This window comes from Pristiophorus japonicus, chromosome 11 (assembly GCF_044704955.1).
Source record: "Pristiophorus japonicus isolate sPriJap1 chromosome 11, sPriJap1.hap1, whole genome shotgun sequence".
In the NCBI taxonomy this organism is placed as follows: Eukaryota; Metazoa; Chordata; class Chondrichthyes; family Pristiophoridae; genus Pristiophorus; species Pristiophorus japonicus.
In genome coordinates, this window is record NC_091987.1 from 210,342,837 (window position 1) to 210,367,737 (window position 24,901).

General features: G+C 45.9%; 1 protein-coding gene across 1 annotated transcript in view; it reads left to right on the forward strand.

Moving 5' to 3' along the window:
- The window catches only part of bace1 (beta-secretase 1), a 130,745-nt gene that overhangs the window by 94,878 nt on the left and 10,966 nt on the right, over nucleotides 1–24,901 (forward strand). Inside the window, exons 4-8 of the mRNA XM_070894484.1 lie at nucleotides 11,880–12,017; nucleotides 14,187–14,321; nucleotides 14,764–14,865; nucleotides 18,523–18,672; nucleotides 20,757–20,928. Of these exons, the coding sequence (XP_070750585.1) occupies nucleotides 11,880–12,017; nucleotides 14,187–14,321; nucleotides 14,764–14,865; nucleotides 18,523–18,672; nucleotides 20,757–20,928 (697 nt within the window). The remainder of the gene's footprint in view (nucleotides 1–11,879; nucleotides 12,018–14,186; nucleotides 14,322–14,763; nucleotides 14,866–18,522; nucleotides 18,673–20,756; nucleotides 20,929–24,901) is intronic.

The following is a 24,901-nucleotide window of genomic DNA, read 5'->3' on the forward strand; positions in this document are numbered from 1 at the left end:
GCCGTATATCCTATGTATGTGGGGTTTGCATCTCTAATAGGAAGCAGAACCGGGTTACATATAATAAGTTATATGTAGTTATGTATAAGATTGTCCCTAATGCTACATTGTTCTTAATAAGGGGCCGCCCATTTAAGACGGAGTTGAGGAGGAATTTCTTCTCTCAGAGGGTTGTGAATCTTTGGAATTCTCTCCCCAGAGAGCTGTGGAGGCTGGGTCATTGAATATATTCAAGGCGGAGATAGACAGATTCTTGAACTATAGAGAAGTCGAGCGTTATGGGGAACAGGCAGGAAAGTGGAGTTGAGATCAAGATCAGATCGGATCAGCCATCATCTTTTTGAATGGCGGAGCAGGCTCAAGGGGCCATATGGCCGACTCCTGCTCCTATTTCTTTTGGAATCCTGAGTTGCTGTGTTCTTGTGTGTGCGGAATAGATATTTGGAGGAAACAATTGCAGTTCAACGAGTCACATATAGGCCAGACAGGGTAAGGATGGCAGGTCTGCTTCCCTGAAGGACATTAGTGTCCCAGTTCAACAATAACTTGCATTTATATAGCACCTTTAACATAGTAAAATGTCCCAAAGCGATTCACAGAAGCGTCAAAGAAACAAAATTTGACACCGAGCCACATAACGAGCAACTGGGACAGGGACTAAGTTAAAGAGGTAGGTTTAAAGGAGTGCCTTGAAGGAGGAGGGAGAGGTAGTGAGGCAGAGGGGTTTAGGGAGGGAATTCCAGAGTTTAAGGGAATGTGAAAGGTAACAAGAAAGACTTTTACAACGCCCTTCAACAACCACCGAACGTTCCAAAGTGCTTTACAGCCAGTGAAGTACTTTTGGAGTGTAGTCACTGTTGTAATGTGGGAAACATGGCAGCCAGAATTGGAAACATTGAAAGTGTTGTCACCATGTATAGCAAACAATATTGGGTCTACTCATGCATCTCCCATGGCTTTTGTCACATTTAGTTGGAGACGGTGGGATGGTTTATGGCTGTGTTTGTTGTAACAGGCGGAGAGAGCGCCACCTCTGGAGAAAGAGAGCATAGCAGGTCTACTTGTAATAATGTTTTTAAAGCTAATGGTAGCATCCCATTGAAGAACAAAGAATTGAAGGATTTACTGTTAAATTACCATTAACGGTGTCACCCATCGATTGCAATCAACTGGCGGTGTTTCAGCATTACTCACTGAAGGATTGTATCTTATCTGTGTGTGTCACATAAAACTCAAGCAAATAATAGTGACACTGTGTAAAGTACTGGAGCGTTGCTTATTCTTGATACAGAAGAGGACAAAGAACAGGAATAAAGGTTCCAGGTTTTAGATCATTGAAATTTTAACAGTGGCGAAGTAAATCTGTCCTCATTAGAAAAAGATTAAGGTGAACAACATCCAATTCCTGGAGTAATGAAGAGAATCAATACGGTGGATGGAGAAAGCGGTTTTGTGCAAAGCCAGTACGGGAGAGCAGATTATAAGCTAAAGAAGCCACAAGGCAAATGTAAAAAAAAACCACTTGCATTTATATAGCGCCTTTCACGACCACCAGACGTCTCAAAGTGCTTTACAGCCAATGAAGTACTTTTGGAGTGTAGTCACTGTTGTAATGTAGGAAACGCGGCAGCCAATTTGTGCACAGCAAGCTCCTACAAACAGCAATGTGATAATGACCCGATAGTCTGTTTTAGTGATGTTGATTGAGGGATAAATATTGGCCAGGACACCAGGGAGAACTCCCCTGCTCTTCTTTGAAATAGTGCCATGGAAAGCAGACAGGACCTCGATTTAACGTCTCATCTGAAAGACGGCACCTCCGACAGTGCAGCACTCCCTCAGCACTGCACTGGGAGCGTCAGCCTAGATTTGTGTTCTCATGTCTCTGGAGTGGGACTTAAACCCACAACCCTCTGACTCAGAGGCGAGAGATGTTACCCACTGAGCCACAGCTGACACCACAATGTAAAGGCATTGCATGCAACAGATGTGGATGAACAAACTCCTTCTTAACCGAAAAATTCACAGGAATTATTATCCTTAGTAGTCCTGCGCTGGAATCAATTTCTGAACCAGTTTCTCTTAATGTTGGTGTATTAGAGGGGTAGCCCAGCTGGAATTCTGATTCTGACATCCTGATAATATGAAAGAGAAGTTTGGTCAATAAAATAGGTTACTTTAAAAAAGAACTGCTGTAAAACTTCATTTTAAAAGATTATTCAATCAGGGACTGGGCAACATATCGCTAAAATTTTAATCGTTTTAATTACGGCTTATTGCTCTTTCAAAGAGCAGAAACTGCTTTAGGCTTAGATTCAATTTATAGAGCAGACTAATAGCACAGTACTCAGGTGAAGAATTCAGAGAATTAAACCGATTCATAATTGAGAAAGGAGTGCCGGGATCGCAGTAGAAAAATTATTTTCAGCAGTGGTTAGATTAGCTCTGAAATAGATCTTGAAGTACGTAAACCAGAGGTGATCCAAAACTCGGCAGCCCGTGTCCTAACTCGCACCAAGTCCCGCTCACTCAACACCCCCTGTGCTCGCTGACCTACATTGGTTCCCGGTTAAGCAACGCCTCCATTTCAAAATTCTCATCCTTGTTTTCAAATCCCTCCATGGCTTGCCCCCCTCCCTATCTCTGTAATCTCCTCCAGCCCCACAACCCCCCCCTCCCGAGATGTCTGCGCTCTTCTAATTCTGCCCTCTTGAGCATCCCTGATTATAATCGCTCAACCATCGGTGGCCGTGCCTTCTGTTGCCTAGGCCCCAAGCTCTGGAATTCCCTCCCTAAACCTCTCCGCCTCTCTTTCCCCATTCAAGACGTTCCTCAAAACCTACCTCTTTGACCAAGCTTTTGGTCACCTGCCCTAATCTCCATATGCAGCTCGGTGTCAAATTTTAAAATTTTTAATCTTATAATACTCCTGTGAAGCCCCTTGGGACGTTAAATGCGCTATATGAATAGAAGTTGTTGTTGTTGTTGAAGTGAGCTGGATTGGTTGGGATTTTTATCGTTGTTCTTGTATTCAACAATAACTTGCATTTATATAGCGCCTTTAACATAGTAAAAGGTCCCATGGTGCTTCACAGGAACGTTGTCAAACAATATTTGACACTGAGCCACATATTGAGATATTAGGACAGGTGACCAGAAGCTTGGTCAAAGAGGGAGGTTTTAAGGAGCAAGAGGTAGAGACACAAGATGGTTTAGGGAGGGAGTTCCAGAGCTGTCGCCAGAGGAGCGATAAAAGTAGGGTTGTGACGATGATGGCATCGGGGCCAAATATAAATGCCTGGGGTCTCCATGAGTCCTGAGAGAAAGAAACACAAACTGGGAGAGAGAGAGAGAGAGTAACACGAACTGGGAGAGAGAGCGAGAGAGAGAGAGAGAGAGAGAGTAACACGAACTGGGAGAGAGAGCGAGAGAGAGAGAGAGAGTAACACGAACTGGGAGAGAGAGCGAGAGAGAAAAACAAAGTGGGGGAGAGAGAGAGAGAGAGAGAGAGAGAAAGAAACACAAACTGGGAGAGAGAGAGAGAGAGAGAGCGAGATAGAGAGTAACACGAACTAGGAGAGAGAGCGAGAGAGAGAAACAAAGTGGGGGAGAGAGAGAAAGAGAGAGAGAGAAAGAAACACAAACTGGGAGAGAGAGAGAGAGCGAGCGAGCGAGAGAGAGAGAAACACGAACTGGGAGAGAGAAACAAAGTGGGGGAGAGAGAGAGAGAGAGAGAGAGAGAGAGAGAGAGAAAAAGAAACACAAACTGAAGTGCAGTCATTGTTGTAATGTGGTAAACACGGCAGCCAATTTGCGCACAGCAAGCTCCCACAAACGGCAATGTGATAATGACTAGATAATCTGTTTTTGTTATGTTGAGGGATAAATATTGGCCAGGACACCGGGGATAACTCCTCTGCTCTTCTTCAAAATAGTGCCATGGGATCCTTTACGTCCACTTGCGAGAGCAGACAGGGCCTTGGTTTAACGTCTTATCTGAAAGACGGCAGCTCCGACAGTGCATCGCTCCCTCAGCACTGCACTGGTGTATCAGCCGAGATTTTTGTGCTCAAATCTCTGGAGTGGGAGTGGAACCCACAAACTTTTGACTCAGAGGCGAGGGTGCTGCCCACTGAGCCACGGCTGACACTGAGGGAGGGAGAGTAAGAAACACAAACTTAAGTCTTAAAGGAGGAGAGAGGGGCCGGGAGGTTCCAGAGCTTAGGGCCCAGGCAACAGAAGGCACAGCCACCGATGGTTGAGCGATTATAATCAAGGATGCTCAAGAGGGCAGAATTAGAGGAGCGCAGACATCTCGGGGGGTTGTGGGGCTGGTGGAGATTACAGAGATAGGGAGGGGCAAGGCCATGGAAGGATTTGAAAACGAGGAGGAGAATTTTAAAATGTTAAGTTCTGGAGGATCGCAATAATGAATAACTTTTTAGTATTCATCTCCACCGCTCCATTTCCATTAACTACATCATCCATGCGTGTCTCATTGAAGATCATTTTCTGTTGTCCATTTCATGTCCATTAGGCACTGAATTCATATTGACCCCAACCCAAGGACATTCGCAGCCTACATTGAGTGGCGAGGCCCTGGAAGGGACAGGGATGTCCCTGAATCCAGGGTGCCATCCCTCGCCATGGATTCAGACACATTTATCTACATGAAGCACTTGATCATTTTCAAACCCTTTATCGATACACTCACTGCGATGATTTCACGGTCATTACTCCTCTGGTGTGTTAGCTTAGTACACAGCAGTGACGCAGCCGCCTGCTGTTTGCAGTGAATGTATACATTGTACTAAAGCCAAACACTGCGGAGGCTGGAACCTGAAATAAAAACAGAAAATGCTGGAAATACTCAGCGGGACAGGCAGCATCCATGGAGAGAAAAACAGAGTTAACGTTTCGGGTCTGACGACCCTTGGTCAGAACAGAATGTATACAGTATGTAGATATAAACAGGTTATTTTAGTTAGGTTTTGTGCAGTGAAAATGAACAAGCCTCAGTTGAGAATAAAGAAGTGAAGGAAGATTTTCCCGGTAGAGCAGTGGATGCCTGACACGGATGCCCAGACTCCTCGTGATTTTGAGCACCTCTACCAAATCACGTCTCAACCTTCTCTGCTCCAAGGAGAACAACCCCAGCTTCTCGTCTCTATCCACGTAACTGAAATCCCTCATTGCTGGAACCATTCTTGTAAATCTTTTCTGAACCTTCTCCAAGGCCTTCACATCCTTCCCAAAGTGCGGTGCCCGGAATTGGACATGATGCTCCAACTGGGGCCGAACCAATGTTTTGTACAGGTTCATCATAATTTCCACACTTCTGTACTCTGTATCTCCACTGAAGCAGCCCAGGATCCCGTAAGCTTTTTTAACCGCTTTCTCAACCTTCACCGATTTGTGCACACATACCCCCAAGTCTCTCTGTTCGTGCACCCCTTTTAGGATTGTACCATTTAGTCAATATTGCCTCTCCTCAATTTTTCTTCCAAAATGCATCAATTCACACTTTTCTGCATTAAATTTCATCTACCACATGTCCATCCATTTCACCAGCCTGACTATGTCTTTCTGAAGTCTATCACTATCTTATGTATTTACCCCCTTGTAACCTGAATTACACCACCACCAGAGGGCCTACCTGTTGGAGTCCCAAGGGATCCCAGCATCCCTTGGGAGCACAGTATATAACCAGGCCACCCATGAGGTACCTGCACTCTGGAGTCTTATTAAAGGAGCTAAGGTCACACTTGCTCATTGTACACAGTACTCAATTTCATCCTTTATTATGAGTGTACCACTATCCTCCTCACTGTTCACTATACTTCCAAATTTTGTGTCATCTTCAAATTTTGAAATTGTGCCCGGTACACCCACATCCAAGTTATTAATATATATCAAGAAAAGCAGTGGTCCGAAAACCGACTCCTGGGAAAGACCATGTACACCTTCAGTTAGATTAGCTTACAGGATGAATAATATTTAGACATAGTGAAAATACAGCCAAATGCTGAGGATTAAATCCCTTGTCTCAGCATGTTATTTCTTACACTGCTTGATGAGTCACAGCTACAAGATGCACTGCAGCAACTCGCCAAATCTTCTTCGACAGCACCTCACAAACCCGTGATCTCTACCACCTAGAAGATCACAATGGTGCCAAGTGCATGGGAGCACCATCACCTCCAAGTTCCCCTCCAAGTCACACACCATCCTGACTCGGAAGTATATCGGCCGTTCCTTCATCGTCGCTAGGTCAACATCCTGGAACTCGCTCCCAAACAGCACTGTGGGAGCACCTTCACCACACGGACTGCAGCGGTTCAAGAAGGCGGCTCACCACCACCTTCTCAAGGGCAGTTAGGGGATGGGCAATAAATGCCTTGCCAGCGACACCCACATCCCAAGAATGAATTTAAAAAAAAGGCATTTTGGATGAGAAAACCGTGACAATGTAATAAGAACACAAGAAATAGGAGCAGGAGTTGGCCCCTCGAGCCTGCTCCGCCATTTAAGATCATGGATGATCTGATCATGGACTCAGCTCCACTTTCCTGCCATCTCCCCTTAACCCTTTACTCCCTTATCACTCAAAAATCTGTCTATCTCCCCCTTAAATATATTCAATAACCCAGCCGCCACAGCTCTCTGAGGCAGAGAATTCCATAGATTTACAACCCTCAGAAAAGAAATTCCTCCTCATCTTAGTTTTAAATGGCAGCCCCTTATTCTAAGACTATGTCCCCTAGTTTTAGTTTCCCCCATGAGTGGAAATATCCTCTCTGCATCCACCTTGTCGAGCCCCCTCATTATCTTATGTATTTCGTTAAGATCACCTCTCATTCTTCTGAACTCCAATGAGTATAGGCCCAACCTACTCAACCTATCTTCATTAGTCAGCCCCCTCATCTCTGGAATCAACCTAGTGAACCTTCTCTGAACAGCCTCCAATGCAAGTATATCTTTCCTTAAAGACGGAGACCAAAACGCAGTACTCCAGATGTGGCCTCACCAATACCCTGTACAGTTGTAGCAGGACTTCTCTGTTTTTATACTCTACCCACCTTGTAATAAAGGCCAACATTCCATTTGCCTTCCTGATTACTTGCTGTACCTGCATACTCACATTTTCTGTTTCATGTACAAGGACCCCCAGGTCCCTCTGTACTGCAGCACTTTGTAATTTTTCTCCATTTAAATTAGAATTTGCTTTCCTATTTTTTCTGCCAAATTGGATAACCTCACATTTTCCCACATTATACTCTATCTGCCAAATTTTTGCCCACTCACTTAGCCTATCTCTATCCCTTTGCAGATTTTTTGTGTCCTCCTCACAATTTGCTTTCCCACCCATCTTTGTATCGTCAGCAAACTTGGTTACATTACACTCAGTCCCTTCATCTAAGTCATTATAAGAACATAAGAACATATTAACATAGTTTGTAAATAGTTGAGGCCCCAGCACCGATCCCTGTGGCACCCCACTAGTTAATATTTGCCAACTGGAAAATGACCCATTTATTCCTACGCTCTGTTTTCTGTTAGTTAGCCAATCCTTTATTCATGCTAATATATTACCCCCAACCCCGTGAACTTTTATCTTATGTAGTAACCTCTTATGTGGCACCTTATTGAATGCCTTCTGGAAATCCAAATACACCACATCCACTGGTTCCCCCTTATCCACCCTGCTCGTTACATCCTCATGGAACTTCAGCAAATTTGTCAAACATGATTTCCTTTGTGATGTTGATGAAAATTTTTAGTGTACCCATAGAATGCGAATCTGAAGCCAGAACTATAGTGGAGCTGGATTCATGCCGAGGCAGTCTTTAATGTCGCAGACGTTCCTTTGAAGTCAACAATCAAACTGAGAATCACAGCAACACATTGCTATCAAGAGAGGGCTTGACAAGGTGGATGCAGAAAGGATGTTTCCACCGATAGAGGAGCCTAGAACTAGGGGGCATAATCTTAGAATAAGGGGCCGCCCATTTAAAACTGAGATGAGGAGGAATTTCTTCTCTCAGAGGGTTTTAAATCTGTGTAAGCTGGGACATTGAATAAATTTAAGACCGATATAGACAGTTTCTAAACTGATAAGGGAATAAGGGGTTATGGGGAGCGGGCAGGGAAGTGGACCCGAGTCCATGATCAGATCAGCCATGATCGTATTAAATGGCGGAGCAGGCTTGAGGGGCCATATGGCCTACTCCTGCTTCTGTTTTCTTATGTTCTTATGTTCTAACAGTACACTGTCTCTATCTTTATATTTTCATAGTAACAAAACGATTATAGCCCGAGGTATAAATCTAGCATCTAGCATTCTATTTATACCCTATAGACTCAGTCAGCTTCTTTGCTCATTGTTCTTCTGCCTTTTATCTAAATAATGTGTTTTTAACACCCGAGGGTTTAAATTCCTGTACACTGTGTAAAGTTTCTGTTCATGCTATTTTAATATAGCCACTAACTCATTTATCTTAAATGTTTTCTCTGTCACCCTTATGGCATTCAGGGTGAGTTTACCCATCTCAACAACAACAACAACTTCTATATATATATATCAGCTTTAACCTAGTGAAACGTCCCAAGGCGCTACACAGAGTATTATAAGGCAAAAAAATTGACACCGAGCCAAATAAGGAGAAAATAGGGCAGGTGACCAAAAGCTTGGTCAAAGAGGTAGGTTTTAAGGAACATTTTGAATGAGGTATAGAGGCCGAGAGGTTTAGGGAGAGAGTTCCAGAGCTTGGGGCCCAGGCAACAGAAGGCACAGCCACCAGTGGTTGAGCATTTATAATCAGGGATGCTCAAGAGGGCAGAATTAGAGGAACGTAGATATCTCAAGGGGTTGTGGGGCTGGAGGAGATTAGAGATGGGGGGGGGGGGGGGAAGGGGAGGCCATGGAGGGATTTGAAAATAAGGATGAGAATTTTGAAATTGAGGCGTTGCTTAAACGGGAGCCAATGTAGGTCAGCGAGTACAGGAGTGATGGGTGAGTGGGACTTGGTACGAGTTCGGACATGCATCCCAGAGTATTTAAGAGCAATTTTGTGCTCCAGATTTGCATGCAAGATGAGCCTGAGTTTATTTGAAACAGGTCAATGCAAATGAGTTCGAGATCACACTAAGAATAACACAGAAAGGAACCTCAACCCACAATGCTCATATTGATCATTTATATCATTTCCAAATTTGATTCTACGTTGATGATGATTTGCGGGATTAAATTACCTTTTTTCTTGCAATGATTTTGTTAGCGTATATATTTTCGCAGTTGTGTTACTATTTCTTGCAACACGTCTAGTGTTACTACAGCTGCTCCAGAATATGATATTCCCTTCTAACGGTTTCTTATTACCATTCGAAAACTCTCTGCTCAGGCATTGTTATGCAGGAGATAGTGATCACACTATGGCGGAGCAGGGGGCTCGAGGGGCCTCATGGCCTACTCCTGCTCCAAATTCTTATACACCTGCTCTCAGAAACTTCCTCATTTCTGTTTGAGTAGCCATATTTAAAACGGCAAAGTCATTGTGAACAGCAAAAGTCGATGACAAATCTTGACGTATTCTCAAACGCAATGATGTAATAGCACCAGATTGCATATGGGATCCAGGGACACTGGGAGCAGAATCCGACACATTGGTTAGAGTGTAGCTGGAATAGGGAATGGGGACCAGTTCTGGATGCCCTGCTTTAGGAAGGATTATAATGTCAGAGAAAACATGGAGAAATTTGTATGAATTTGAGATCATCGCCTAAAGAATGAAGGGAGAGTTTCGGAGGAATTTTCTTTATGCAGAGAATTGTTAAAACATGGAATGTCCTACTAGGAACAGTAAGGGATAGCAGCATTCAGAATAACTTTGGAAAGGACACTGATAAAATATTTGAAAAAGAAACATTTGAAAGTATAAGGGGAATGGAACCATGGACACGTCATTCAGAGAGCTGACACAGGTATGATGCGTCAAGTACCTCCTCTGTGTGGGCCGGGGATTTGGGGAGGGGGGTTGGGGGGGGAGGCAGTGGATTTGGGTGGGGGGTTTTGGGAAGGTGTTTGGGGGGGGGGGGGGGATGGATTTGGGAAGGTGTTTGGGGGGTGGGGGGGAGGTGGTTGAGGGGGGGGGATTTGGGGAGGTGATGGAGGGGTGAGGTGGGGGAGAGTAGTTGGGGGATTTGGGGAGATGGTTGGGGGTGGGGAGGTGGTTGGGAGGATTTGGGGAAGTGGTTGGGGGGGGGTGATGGGAAGGTGGTGGAGGGGGGCATTTGGGGAGGTGATGGGGGGGTAAGGTGGGAGGGTGGTTGGGGGCTGGGGGGGGGGAAGGGGAAGGAAAGGTGGTGGTTATGGGGATTCGGGGAGATGACTGGGGAACTCTGGTCTTCATTGAATGTCGAGCCTGGAATGCGTTGCCTAAATGTTCCTCCCTCGGATTTGGAATTAAAAATGACCAGCACTGTAAAGATTCTCGAGAGCCTAATGTGTAAACTTTTGTCCGGATTCTAAGCAGCCAGGTATATCTTGCCCCAGCCTAGACGCTTCGGGCAGGGGCACTGGGGGCATCTGCACGGGGTACAAGGGATATATGCTCTCCTCTCTGCCCCCTGCAGGGTGAGCATTCAAACTGTTCAAAACAGACGAGTCATCAAACTCGTGTGCCCCACTGATGATTATTTTACCGACCCAGTCAGTCAACGTTCCTTTCCTTCCACCGACCATGCCCGGTACTCCTCTCCTCATGTGTTGCAGATGTAGAAAGATCTACTGATCTTTGCTTGTTTAAGACTGTATTTGTGCCATTTTTTATATAAACGGAGAGACTACTGCCAACGACCGGAAGCAACGCAGAAGCGTACTGCGCATTAATCTGGAACTGGAAGCTTATTTTCTTTTCCACACAATATCTTTGACTGCCGTTTACCTCACAGCCCGCTCCCTCCAAGCATTTATATATATTTGTTTTAAACAACCCCGCTCCCGTGTCAAACCGGCAGTGCGCATGCGCAGTCTGCCTCCGGTTCGTTGGCAGCAGTCGTGTCCTTTTTTAAATCTCGAGTTGGTTAATGCCAGTTCTGGATGCTCTGTAATCACATGTATCATCAATTAAGGGCCACAGAACCAAGGTGGGTAGATGAAGTGAAGACGCATGTCAGCTGTGATCTAACCAAATGGTGGAACAGACTGGAGGGGCTGAATGGCCTCCTTCTGTTCTGATGTTAGAAAGAAATACTTAGATTTCACGAGCACCTTTCACGACCACCGGACGTCTCAAATGCTTTATGGCTAATGATATACTTTTGAAGTATAGTCACTGTTGTAATGTAGAAAACGCGGCAGCCAATGTGCGCACAAGCAAGATCCCAAAAACAGCAATGTGATAATGACCAGGTAATCTTGGCCAGGACACCGGGGATAACTCCTCTGCTCTTCTTCGAAATAGTGCAATGGCATCGTTTACGTCTGCCCGAGAGCAGACGGGGCCTTGGTTTAACGTCTCATCCGAAAGGCGGCACCTCCGTCAGTGCAGCGCTCCCTCAGCACTGCACTGGGAGTGTCAGCCTAGATGTATGTGCTCAAGTCTCTGACTTGAACCCACAACGTTCTGACTCAGATACGAGAGGGCTGCCCTCTGAGCCACAGCTGACACAAATGTTCCTTCATATGTTCCAACCACTATTTGGGATTCATTGATTTATCCCAGAAATCTTCAATGTTCCAATTTGCACGGTCGGAAGATTACTTTGGCTGCTATTAATTTTTTTTTTATATGAAGAATGTTTTTGCTCTTGGGACATTGTTCACCTCCTGACTTTGTCCGCCGCCCCGCTCCCCCACCCCCCGATTAATCTCTCCACAGCCCGATGAAACCTTGGAACCTTTCTTCGACTCACTGGTGAAACAGACCCAGGTCCCCAATATCTTCTCGCTGCAGCTGTGCGGAGCGGGCTTCTCGTTGAACGACACGGACTCTGCCTCATCTGTGGGAGGGAGCATGGTGAGTGTAACCCCCCACTCTGCCCCCCCCACCCCAGCCCTCACGCCCCCCCCTACTCACTCCCTTCCCCCCACTCCCCCCTTCCCACTCCCCTCTACTCACTCCCTTCCCCCCACTCCCCCCTTCCCACTCCCCTCTACTCACTCCCTTCCCCCCACTCCCCCCTTCCCACTCCTCTCCCCAACCCCCCTCCTTCCCCCCATCCCACTGCCTCAACCCTCCCCCTCGCACCTTCAGTGTTCAGACACGCTAACAATTCAGTGCGCCTGTGATCAGTGGTTCAGGGAAACTCCACAATCTTATTGAGGTGTCTAAATTTATGAGAGGCCTGGATAGAGTGGATAGGACGGACCTATTTCCCTTAGCAGAGGGGTCAACAACCAGGAGCCACAGATTTAAAGTAGTCGGTAGGAGGTTTAGAGGGGATTTGAGGGGAAATGATGGGGGTCTGGAACTCACTGCCTGAAAGGGTGGTAGAGGCAGAAACCCTCACCACATTTAAAAAGTACTTGGATGTGCACTTGAAGTCCCGTAACCTACAGGACTACGGACCAAGAGCTGGAAAGTGGGATTAGGCTGGATAGCTCTTTGTCGGCTGGCGTGGACACAATGGGCCGAAATGGGCTCCTCCCGTGCTGTAAATTTCTGTGATACTATGATTCCTTATTCCTCCACCATTAACCTAGATTGGCAACCGCCCAGGCTTCCCCGACAAGAGGCGGACTCACGTCAGTGAAACAATTGCAGAAACAAAATCTGAAACTCAGGCGAAATGTACTGAAAACAGACGTTTCTGTCTGTCTTGTACCTGGTCGACAAGAACATTTGTGTTTGGCATATCTTTCTGAATTTCCATTACTTTATGCGAGTACTGCCTCCAACTTTTTTCTTTAGTCGTTCCTGGGATGTGGGTGTCGCTGGCAAAGCCGGCATTTATTGCCCATCCCTAATTGCCCCTTGAGAAGGTGGTGGTGAGCCGCCATCTTGAACCGCTGCAGTCCGTGTGGTGAAGGTGCTCCCACAGTGCTGTTAGGGAGGGAGTTCCAGGACTTTGACCCACCCCATACTCTGCATTGCACAAATCAAATATACAAGTCTGATTTGTGGGCTAAAAAGGGGGGATAAAAAGTTGATTGCAGGTAATCCAAAATGAAATCAGTCGGCATCTGACAGAAAAAGGGCAGGTTAGCATTTCGAACGTGACTCTTCCACAGGAGTTGTTAATTTTACTGTCTGCTGCTCCCCACCTGCTGGTTTCCTTGAACCGCACACCATTGCTGGGTGAACGGGTGCGGAACATCTCCACACACGGCTTCCGCTCTCTGCCCAAGGTCAGTGCCTTCCCTTCCCTCTCCGTGAGGGATTCTCATACGGGTTATGGGGAGCGGGCAGGGAAGTGGAGCTGAGCCCATGATCAGCCATTATCGTATTGAATGGTGGAGCAGGCTCGGGGGGCCAAATGGCCGAGTAATGCTCCTCTTCCTTATGTTCATTAGCACCCGTCAAGCAAAACACTTCAGAATGTGACCCATTCAAACCACTATCGGGAGGCGTCCTCTCTCGTTCTTCCTTCCTTTCCTGAAAAGGAAGTGACTCCAACTGGGGTAGAGTCTCGCAGTTGCCAGCTGCCCTCATCCATTACCTTGCCCAATTGGGCCACTCAATGTGTACGTCGAGATTATTAGTGATTGGAGGGAGGTCAGTGCTCCCATCAGGCATCTGCGCAGGACCTACTGTCTGGCGACCAAGAGTGGCAACACTCATTTTGTTCGCCAACCAGAACAGGCCAAAGCCAATCGTCTTCCCCCTTCTGCTGCCTGGCTTGAGATCAGCTAACCCAATACGCAGAACACGCCATGGGACGCGGGACCATCTGGTCTGCATGAAGTAGATGCAGTTAAGATATAGATCAGCTAGGATCTAATTGAATGGCGGAACAAGCTCAAGGGGCTGAAGGCCTCCTTCTGTCCCCACGTATGGCTCAGTAAGAGAGATGGTGCGTTACTCAATATGAACCATGGATAATAAAGTTTATGAAGTAGCCACAAGTAATAACCGCAGATAGGAACCGATATGTTTAAGTACAAAATGTTGGTGTGTTGCTGAGGGAAGGGATGGCTTTATTGAATACCCTTGACTCTTTTTCACTTTCTCCCCACCATGTTGTAGATAATAGGTGGAGTTGACTCTTCCCTGTATCTGGGCAACATCTGGTTCACACCAATCAGGAAGGAGTGGTACTATGAGGTCATTATAGTAAAGATTGAGATCAATGGACAGGACCTGAATCTGGACTGTAAGGAGGTGAGATTTCCCCAACTACCACGCACCGAACACTGAACCGCACCCCACACACTGAACCTACCGCGCACAGAGCCGCACCGCGCGCGCGCGCTCACACTGAACCACACACTGAGCCATATCACACACCACACCAACTACCCCACACACTGCAACACGTTCTCCACACACAAACACACCCAGCATTGTGCAGGAACTCACTGCAATCTCATTGTGACACTGAATTTACTCAATAAAATAAAATACTGTTAATTGACAAGAAGAGATGATAACGTTTTGTGTAAATTATATACAACATAACAGCTGAGATTGAGTAAAAGGTAGTCACTTATTGTCAGGGTCTGGACAATGTCTGTGTACCACTTGTATGGCTGCACATCACTCATTAAGTGTTCGGCTTGAAACTCATTGTCTCTGTCCTGTTTGACCGTGTGATTTTCTGCAGTACAACTACGACAAGAGCATCGTGGACAGTGGAACCACCAATCTCAGGCTGCCCAAGAAGGTGTTTCAGGCCGCAGTGAAATCCATTAAAGCCGCATCTTCGGTTAAGTATTGGTTCTTAAAAAGGAAATAAAGTTGATGCATTCTCTTAAGCTTGGGAGTAGGGGTTTAAAATTAGAGCCAGGAGTGAAATTAGGAAACACTTCTACACACAAAGGGTGGTAGAAGTTTGGAACTCTCTTCCGCAAATGGTAATTGATGCTGGGTCAATTGTTAATTTTAAATCTGAGATTGATAGATTTTTGTTAACCAGAAGTATTAAGGGATACGGGGCAAAGGCAGGTATATGGAGTTAGATAGTTAGTGGCGGAACAGGCTCAAGGGGGCGAAATGGCCTACTGTGTCCATGTTCCTAAGCCTTTTATTTCTTTTCATTCCACCCTTTCTATAAAAGTATACCATTTGCAAGGCTATGAGGAAAGAGCATGGGAGTGACACTCATTGGATAGCTCTTCTGAAGAGCTACAGGCATGATGGGCCAAATGGCCTCCTGTGCTGTATCATATGAAGAAAGACTGGATCGACTCGGCTTATACTCACTGGAATTTAGATGAATGAGAGGGGATCTCATAGAAACATATAAAATTCTGACGGGATTGGACAGGTTAGATGCAGGAAGAATGTTCCCGATGTTGGGGAAGTCCAGAACCAGGGGTCACAGTCTAAGGGTAAGGGGTAAGCCATTTAGGACTGAGATGAGGAGAAACTTCTTCACTCAGAGAATTGTGAACCTGCGGAATTCCCTACCGCAGAAAGTTGTTGAGGCCAGTTCGTTAGATATATTCAAAAGGGAGTTAGATGTGGCCCTTACGACTAAAGGGATCAAGGGCTATGGAGTGAAAGCAAGAAAGGGGTACTGAAGTTGCATGATCAGCCATGATCTTATTGAATGGTGGTGCAGGCTCGAAGGGCCGAATGGTCTACTCCTGCACCTATTTTCTATGTTTCTATCATTGATATGATTCCTTCCTAGGCGCATACACGCTAATTATACTGCAGTGCTAAGCATTGCAGAAAGTTCGAGGCTTGATCTTTGGTGCGGAGGCAATGATAGAGACACTATAATTGACCTCCATTGGCTAGGGGGAGGGTTTCCTCTCGATCATTGACTCCTGCTGGGAAATAAGCACAGCTGATATTAAGTCAGGATAGGAATGGACTCGTACTGCGATAAACCCTCATGGTTGGTTATCCTGCATTCATTCGTTGTCCAGACTTACTGAATGAAGAACGGCTGAGATACAGCACAGAAACCAGCACTTCTGTAACTGTACCCCAGCACGAGTCAGCATCTGTTGGAGACCTGGAGAAAAATACATTCTAGAATCTGGCCACTGATCGCAATGCAACACATTACAGAAGACACTTAATACACAGTAACTTTCAGATGAGACGTTAAACCGAGGCCCCGTCTGCTCTCAGTTGGATGTGAAAGATCCCATGCCACTTTTTCGAAGAAGAGCAGGGGAGTTATCCCCGGTGTCCTGGCCAATATTTATCCCTCAATCAACATAACAAAAACAGATTATCTGGTCATTATCACATTGCTGTTTGTGGGAGCTTGCTGTGCGTAAATTGGCTGCCGCCTTTCTTACATTGCGACAGTGACTACACTCCAAAAAGTACTTCATTGGCTGTAAAGCGCTTTGGGGCTTGCACCAGTTCTTTCTTGTTTCTTCCTTTAACTGCAGATCACAGACAATACTATGCAACAAGAGCGAGTGCTGCAGACACTATTTGGGAGGAGTTTTGCAGGAGCACCTTGAGTAGTAATAAGGATGATTCTCAAGTGTGGCTACCTTGAAGTCACAGCCGCATGTTCTTGATGGATTGGACTGTCATGTCCATGACATTAGGGAATCTCATTGAGTACTGAGGATTTTTGATGATCTCTGACTTCGTCTTGTCTTCACGGTTGGTGAAGATTGATTTCTTTATTGGAGAAAGTAACTTGAGGAAATTAAGTGGTAACAAAACTGAAGCAACAGCCCTGAAATCACAGAGAAGCAAATTGGTCAAACTTGCAGAGAGTACGAAACTAGAAAGGGCAGCCTAACCTCAAGAGGCATACAAAGACCAACATATGTATGTGGGTGAGCCAGTGGCAAAGAGTAAAACACCTTACTTTGGGAGAAAATAATGGACGGCACAAATGGTATTGAATTAGCGAACTGTGAAGTTGAAACATAGAAACATAGAAAATAGATGCAGGAGTAGGCCATTCGGCCCTTCGAGCCTGCACCGCCATTCAATGAGTTCATGGCTGAACATGCAACTTCAGTACCCCATTTCTGCTTTCTCGCCAATAGAAACTTAGCGCTCTAGGGGTATTTGCAAACTTGCTGTTCAATATTTAAGGTGGAGACAGACAGATTTTTGAATGATAAGGGAGTCAAGGGTTATGGGGAGAAGGCAGTGAAGTGGAGCTGAGCCCAAGATCCGATCAGCCATGATCTTATTGAATGGCAGAGCAGGCTCGAGGGGCCAAATGGCCGACTCCTGCTCCTATTTCTGATGTTCTTATAACATGCCCAATTTTTACAGTGCAGTCATTAGCAATGGTGAATTATACATCCAAATCAGTACACAGTGAAAGAAACCCAGCATAAAAACTGTACAGTGCGCTGGTCTGACCACACCAGCAAGTCCAGTCTGACACAGAGGAAGACATTCATGTCCTGGAGGCTGTGAAGAGAAGACCTACAGGATTGGTTCCAACATCAAAGAACCGGCTTATAAGGAAAGGCGAGAGAAACTCAGGTTTCCGCCCTTGAAGACCAAGAAATCAGCTCACTGGAGGGGTCTAAGGTAGTAGACAGTCCTGGACTCCACTTCAAATGAAACTTGTGATAAAAAAAGAAAGACTTGCATTTATATAGCGCCTTTCACAACCACTGGACGTCTCAAAGCGCTTTACAGCCAATTAAGTACTTTTGGAGTGTAGTCACTGTTGTAATGTAGGAAACGCAGCAGCCAAATTGCGCACAGCAAGCTCCCACAAACAGCAATGTGTTAATGACCAGATAATCTGTATTTTTTGTTGTGTTGACTGGGAGATAAATATTGGCCCAGGACACCGGGGATAACAACTCTGCTCTTCTTCAAAATAGTGCCACGGGATCTTTTACGTCCACCTGAGAGAGCAAACGGGGCCTCGGTTTAACGTCTGATCCGAAAGACGACAGCGCAGCACTCCCTTAGCACTGCATTGGGCGTGTCGGCCTAGATTTTGTTTGTGCTACAAGTTGCCGGAGTGGGACTTGAACCCACAACCTTCTGACTCAGAGGCGAAAGACAAAAGAAGCAGGCGTTCAAACGGACTGATATGAGGACATTTCCCTTTACCTGGAGCGAACACCTGGAAGGGACCTTCCTGAATAGGGCACGAGGAGAAAGAAAAACATGGAATCATTTGAAGAAATAGCTGAACGCTACGATGGGGGTCCAATTGTAGGTTCTTTCAGGATGAACGGGTCAAATGGCCTTCCCCATTTAGATGTCTCTTGTGAATTGGCAGTGGATGGATTCCTAGTGCCATATTTTAATGTACACATCATACATATGTACGTTTCAAATGATAAATAATGGTATTTAGAAACTTGTACAACATTTGTTGTTGATTAAAGACTCCTGGGATAATGAAATATTCATGATCATCATTACTACCTTCATTTTTTAAATTTTTTTTTCCTTTTGACAGACGGAGAAGTTCCCGGATGGTTTCTGGCTGGGTGAGCAGCTGGTTTGCTGGCAGGTTGGCACAACGCCCTGGCATATCTTCCCAACAATATCGCTCTACCTCATGGGAGAAGCCACCAACCAATCTTTCCAAATCACTATCCTACCGCAAGTAAGTCAGCGAGACGCTACAAGCTGCCTCCTTCCTCCCCGCAACTCCGACATTTAATGCATTTAACCTCTCCTCGAAAATGAGATTGTTTCTCATCGGGTGACCATCCAGCTCCCCCGAGCTCTCGCCATTGGATAGATCCTGGGTACTGGATTTTGCAGCCGCCAGCTGCACGTTTGAGCCAAACTAACGACGCGAGTAGAAACGGCAATCTACGCCAGCGATGGCCACGTCCCATAGAGCAAGAGCTAAACACTGCGGATGCTGTAAATCAAATAAAAACTGAGAATGCTGGAAACTTGCTGGTACAGCAAGTAATCAGGAAGGCAAGTGGAATGTTGGCCTTTATTGCAAGGGGGGGTGGAGTATAAAAGCAGGCAAGTCCTGCTACAACTGTACAGGGTATTGGTGAGGCCACACCTGGAGTACTGCGTATAGTTTTGGTCTCCTTATTTAAGGAAGGATACACTTGCATCAGAGAAGGTTCACTAGGTTGATTCCTGCAATGAATGGGTTGTTTCATGAAGAAAGGTTGAGCAGGTTGGACCTATACTCATTGGAGTTTAGAAGAACGAGAGGTGATCAGAAACATATAAGATTCTGAGCGGGCTTGACAAGTTAGATGCTGAGAGGATGTTTCCCCTCGTGGGGGAATCTAGAACTCGGGGGCATAGTTTCAGAATAAGGGGTCGCCCATTTAAAACGGAGATGAGGAGGAATTTCTTCTCTCAGAGGGTCGAGAATCTTTGGAATTCTCTGCCCCAGAGAGCTGTGGAGGCTGGGTCGTTGAATATATTTAAGGTAGAGATAGACAGATATTTGAACGATAAGGGAGTCAAGAGTTATGGGGAGCGGGCGGGGAAGTGGAGTTGAGGCCAAGATCAGGATCAGTCATGATCTTATTGAACGGCGGAGCAGGCTCGAGGGGCTGAATGGCCTGCTGTGCTGCAAAATGTGATTGGAGAAACAGAGTTAACGTTTCAGGCTGGTGACTTTTCGTCAGAACTGGAACCATTAATCTGGCCTTCCCTCCACACTCTCTTCACGTTTATCTTCTCTTTCACTTTTCACAAATCATCCAGCAGTAAGATTGACCAGCATCTTCCTCTGGATAACGAAGCAAAGATAGAGAACTGGGTGGAGGACAGGAGCAGCCACAGCATTGCTCATTACGGAAAAACCTCTACTCGGGCCAATAGGACAACCTCTACTAGGGCCAATAAAGAGAGTTTAGTGCTGCTAAGAAATCGGTGATTTCTCACTCCATAATCTTCTCTTTGCTCTTCAAGGATGGTGAGTTTCGATGGTGGATCTTGGCAGGTTATTAAGCTGCAGAGACAATCATTGTCCAGCTCAAACCTATCCTCATCTCCCATCGATTTAATTGCAGAGCAAGCAACAGTGGGAACTCTGGCCAATGTAATACTCCCTGACCCAGGTGTGCTGAGGTTAATTGCAGCATCGATCTGACAGATTTGACACAGCACATAACAGGATATCGCAGCATAGCTATTGGTGGGGTGTCTCCCAGTCCAGCCCATGTCCAAGGAAAGAAAGAAAGAAAGAAGAAAGAAAGAATTGCATTTATATAGCGCCTTTCACAACCACCGGACATTTCAAAGTGCTTTACAGCCAATGAAGTACTTTTGGAGTGTAGTCACTATTGTAATGTAGGAAACACGGCAGCCAACTTGCGCACAGCAAGCTCCGACAAACAGCAATGTGATAACAAAAACAGATTATCTGGTCATTATGTTGATTGAGGGATAAATATTGGCCAGGACACCGGGGATAACTCTCCTGCTCTTCTTCGAAATAGTGCCATGGGATCTTTTACGTCCAACTGAGAGGGCAGACGGGGCCTCGGTTTAGCGTCTCATCCGAAAGACGGCACCCTCCGACAGTGCAGCGTTCCCTCAGCACTGCACTGGGAGTGTCAGCCTGGATTTATGTGCCCCAGTCCCTGGAGTGGAGGTGAAAGTCTGCTCTCTCTATGCTGGCACTAGATGAAGTGAGTTTGGGAAATCTCAACCCAGTTGTCAGCACGTGAATGACTTCCGATTCTTTGTCTCTTGTACTCTCAGCAATACCTGCGTCCAGTGGAAGATGTCGCCACCTCTCAGGATGACTGCTACAAGTTTGCCATCTCCCAGTCTTCCACAGGAACCGTGATGGGTGCTGTCATCATGGAGGGCTTCTACGTTGTCTTCGACCGCGCTCAAAAACGGATTGGATTTGCCGTTAGCACCTGCCACGGTGAGTGTGACGAAAGTTGTTTACACGCCTTCAGTCTGAAGTGAATACCCGATGGCATCCCATTTCTCTTTAGTCTCCCATGATCCCCAGGCCATGCACCATCTTCAACCAAGAGTGTGAATGACTGACCTGCTCCCGATCCTATTACCATGGCTGTTCAGAAGACTGGCCCATGGAGGAATTCCCCTCTAATGCTTAGAACATACTAAGAACATAAGAAATAGGAGCAGGAGTCGGCCATTTGGCCCCTCGAGCCTTTTTCGCCATTCAATATCATGGCTACTCTGATCTTGGCCTCAACTCCACTTTCCTGCCTGCTCCCCATAACCCTCGACTCCCTTATCGTTCAAGAATCTGTCTATCTCCACCTTAAATATATTCAATGACCCAGCCTCCACAGCTCTCTGGGGCAGAGAATTCCAAAGATTCACGACCCTGTGGGAGAAGAAATTCCTCCTCATTTCCATTTTAAATGGATGACCCCTTATTCTGAAACTATGCCCCCTAATTCTAGATTCCCCCATGAGGGGAAACATCCTCTACCCTGTCAAGCCCCCTCAAGAATCTTGTACGATTTAAAAAGATCACCTTTCATTCTTCTAAACTCAACCTTTCTTCTTAAGACATAAGAATTAGGAACAGGAGTAGGCCATCTAGCCCCTCGAGCCTGCTCCGCCATTCAACAAGATCATGGCTGATCTGGCCGTGGACTCAGCTCCACTTACCCGCCCGCTCCCCGTAACCGTTAATTCCCTTATTGGTTAAAAATCTATCGATCTGTGACTTGAATACATTCAATGAGCTAGCCTCAACTGCTTCCTTGGGCAGAGAATTCCACAGATTTACAACCCTCTGGGAGAAGAAATTCCTTCTCAACTCGGTTTTAAATTGGCTCCCCCGTATTTTGAGGCTGTGCCCCCTAGTTCTAGTCTCCCCGACCAGTGGAAACAACCTCTCTGCCTCTATCTTGTCTATCCCTTTCATTATTTTAAATGTTTCTATAAGATCACCCCTCATCTTTCTGAACTCCAACGAGTAAAGACCCAGTCTACTCAATCTATCATCATAAGGTAACCCCCTCATCTCCGGAATCAGCCTAGTGAATCGTCTCTATACCCATTCCAAAGCTAGTATATCCTTCCTTAAGTATCCTTCCAAAACTGCACGCAGTACTCCAGGTGTGGCCTCACCAATACCCTATACAGTTGCAGCAGGACCTCCCTGCTTTTGTACTCCATCCCTCTCGCAATGAAGGCCAACATTCCATTCACCTTTCTGATTACCTGCTGCACCTGCAAACTAACATTTTGGGATTCATGCACAAGGACCCCCAGGTCCCTCTGCACCGCAGCATGTTGTAATTTCTCCCCATTCAAATAATATTCCCTTTTACTGTTTTTTTTCCCAAGGTGGATGACCTCATACTTTCCGACATTGTATTCCATCTGCCAAACCTTAGCCCATTCGCTTAACCTATCTAAATCTCTTTGCAGCCTCTCTGTGTCCTCTACACAACCTGCTTTCCCACTAATCTTAGTGTCATCTGCAAATTTTGTTACACTACACTTTGTCCCCTCTTCCAGGTCATCTATGTATATTGTAAACAGTTGTGGTCCCAGCACCGATCCCTGTGGCACACCACTAACCACCGATTTCCAACCCGAAAAGGACCCATTTATCCCGACTCTCTGCATTCTGTTAGCCAGCCAATTCTCTATCCATACTAATACATTTCCTCTGACTCCGCGTACCTTTATCTTCTGCAGTAAACGTTTATTGTTTTGGAACAGATGCTTTATAGATATGTTTATCTGCTCATTTATCCTTCTGTACAATTTCACATTTAATAAATTCATTTTGATTTTGTGTGGCATCTTATCGAATGCCTTTTGAAAATCTAAATACACCACATCCATCGGTACACCTCTATCCACCACGCTCGTTATATCCTCAAAGAATTCCAGTAAATTAGTTAAACATGATTTCCCCTTCATGAATCCATGGGCCCAAGTTTGCACACGATAAAAAACGGGCGCCCCTCTGAGCTGGGCACCCGTTTTTCGCGCCTAAAACGGCGCCTAAAAAAAACTCGCAATTCTGGAGCGCCCTGCAGCTCCTTGTCTGTTTGGCGCGGCGCCCAAGGGGACGGAGCCTACACTCGCGCCGATTTTGTAAGTGGGAGGGGGCGGGTACTATTTAAATTAGTTTTTTTCCTACCGGCAACGCTGCGCGTGCGCGTTGGAGCATTCGCGCATGCTCAGTGTGAAAAGAACATTGGCACTCGGCTATTTTTGTAGTTCTTTGTAGCTGTTTAATTTTTGAACATTTTTTTAATAAAAGCACATTGCCATCAGTACATCTCACTGCAGCCTTCTCACTGTCTCCTCCCCACCCTCCCCCCCGCGGGAAGAACGGGCGCCTCCTACCCCCCCCCCCCCCCAGCGGGAAGAACGGGCGCCTCCCCCCCCCCCCGCGGGAAAGAACAGGCGCCTCCTCCCCCCTCCATGGGAAGAACGGGCGCCTCCTCCCCCCCTCCCCGCGGGAAGAACGGGCGCCTCAGGCTGACTGCAGCATTCTCCGTGCCTGAAGCACTTTCACACAGGTAGGAAGATGGTTTATTTAATCTTTTCTTTGCTTATAAATGTTTATTCAGGTTGGATTTATTTGTATAATATTTGTAGAAGTATAAATAAGGATTTATTGTATAATTTAATGAGTTCCCTTCCCCCCCCCCCCCCCACCTCGTTCTGGACGCCTAATTTGTAACCTGCGCCTGATTTTTTAATGTGTAGAACAGGTTTTTTCAGTTCTCCAAAAATCTTCACTTGCTCCATTCTAACTTAGTTTGGAGTACGTTTTCACTGTGGAAACTTTGAAATCAGGCGTCAGTGGCCGGACACGCCCCCTTTTGAAGAAAAAATTCTGTTCCAAAGTAGAACTGTTCTACCTGACTAGAACTGCAGAAAAGAAAATGTGGAGAATTGCGATTTCTAAGATAGTCCGTTCTCCACCAGTTGCTCCTAAAAATCAGGCGCAAATCATATGGAAACTTGGGCCCCATGTTGCGTCTGCTTGATTGCACTATTCCTATCTCGATGTCCCGCTATTTCTTCTTTCATGATAGTTTCAAGCATTTTCCCCACTACAGAGGTTAAACTAACCGGCCTAAACTAACCTGCATCCCAGAGTACTTAAGGAAGTGGCCTTGGAAATAGTGGATGCGTTGACAGTCATTTTCCAACATTCCATTGACTCTGGATCAGTTCCTATGGAGTGGAGGGTAGCCAATGTAACCCCACTTTTTAAAAAAGGAGGGAGAGAGAAAACAGGGAATTATAGACCGGTCAGCCTGACATCGGTAGTGGGTAAAATGATGGAATCAATTATTAAGGATGTCATAGCAGTGCATTTGGAAAGAGGTGACATGATAGGTCCAAGTCAGCATGGATTTGTGAAAGGGAAATCATGCTTGACAAATCTTCTGGAATTTTTTGAGGATGTTTCCAGTAGAGTGGATAAGGGAGAACCAGTTGATGTGGTATATTTGGACTTTCAGAAGGCGTTCGACAAGGTCCCACACAAGAGATTGATGTGCAAAGTTAGAGCACATGGGATTGGGGATAGTGTACTGACATGGATTGAGAACTGGTTGTCAGACAGGAAGCAAAGAGTAGGAGTAAATGGGTACTTTTCAGAATGGCAGGCAGTGACTAGTGGGGTACCGCAAGGTTCTATGCTGGGGCCCCAGCTGTTTACACTGTACATTAATGATTTAGATGAGGGGATTAAATGTAGTATCTCCAAATTTGCGGATGACACTAAGTTGGGTGGCAGTGTGAGCTGCGAGGAGGATGCTGTGAGGCTGCAGAGCGACTTGGATAGGTTAGGTGAGTGGGCAAATGCATGGCAGATGAAGTATAATGTGGGTAAATGTGAGGTTATCCACTTTGGTGGTAAAAACAGAGAGACAGCC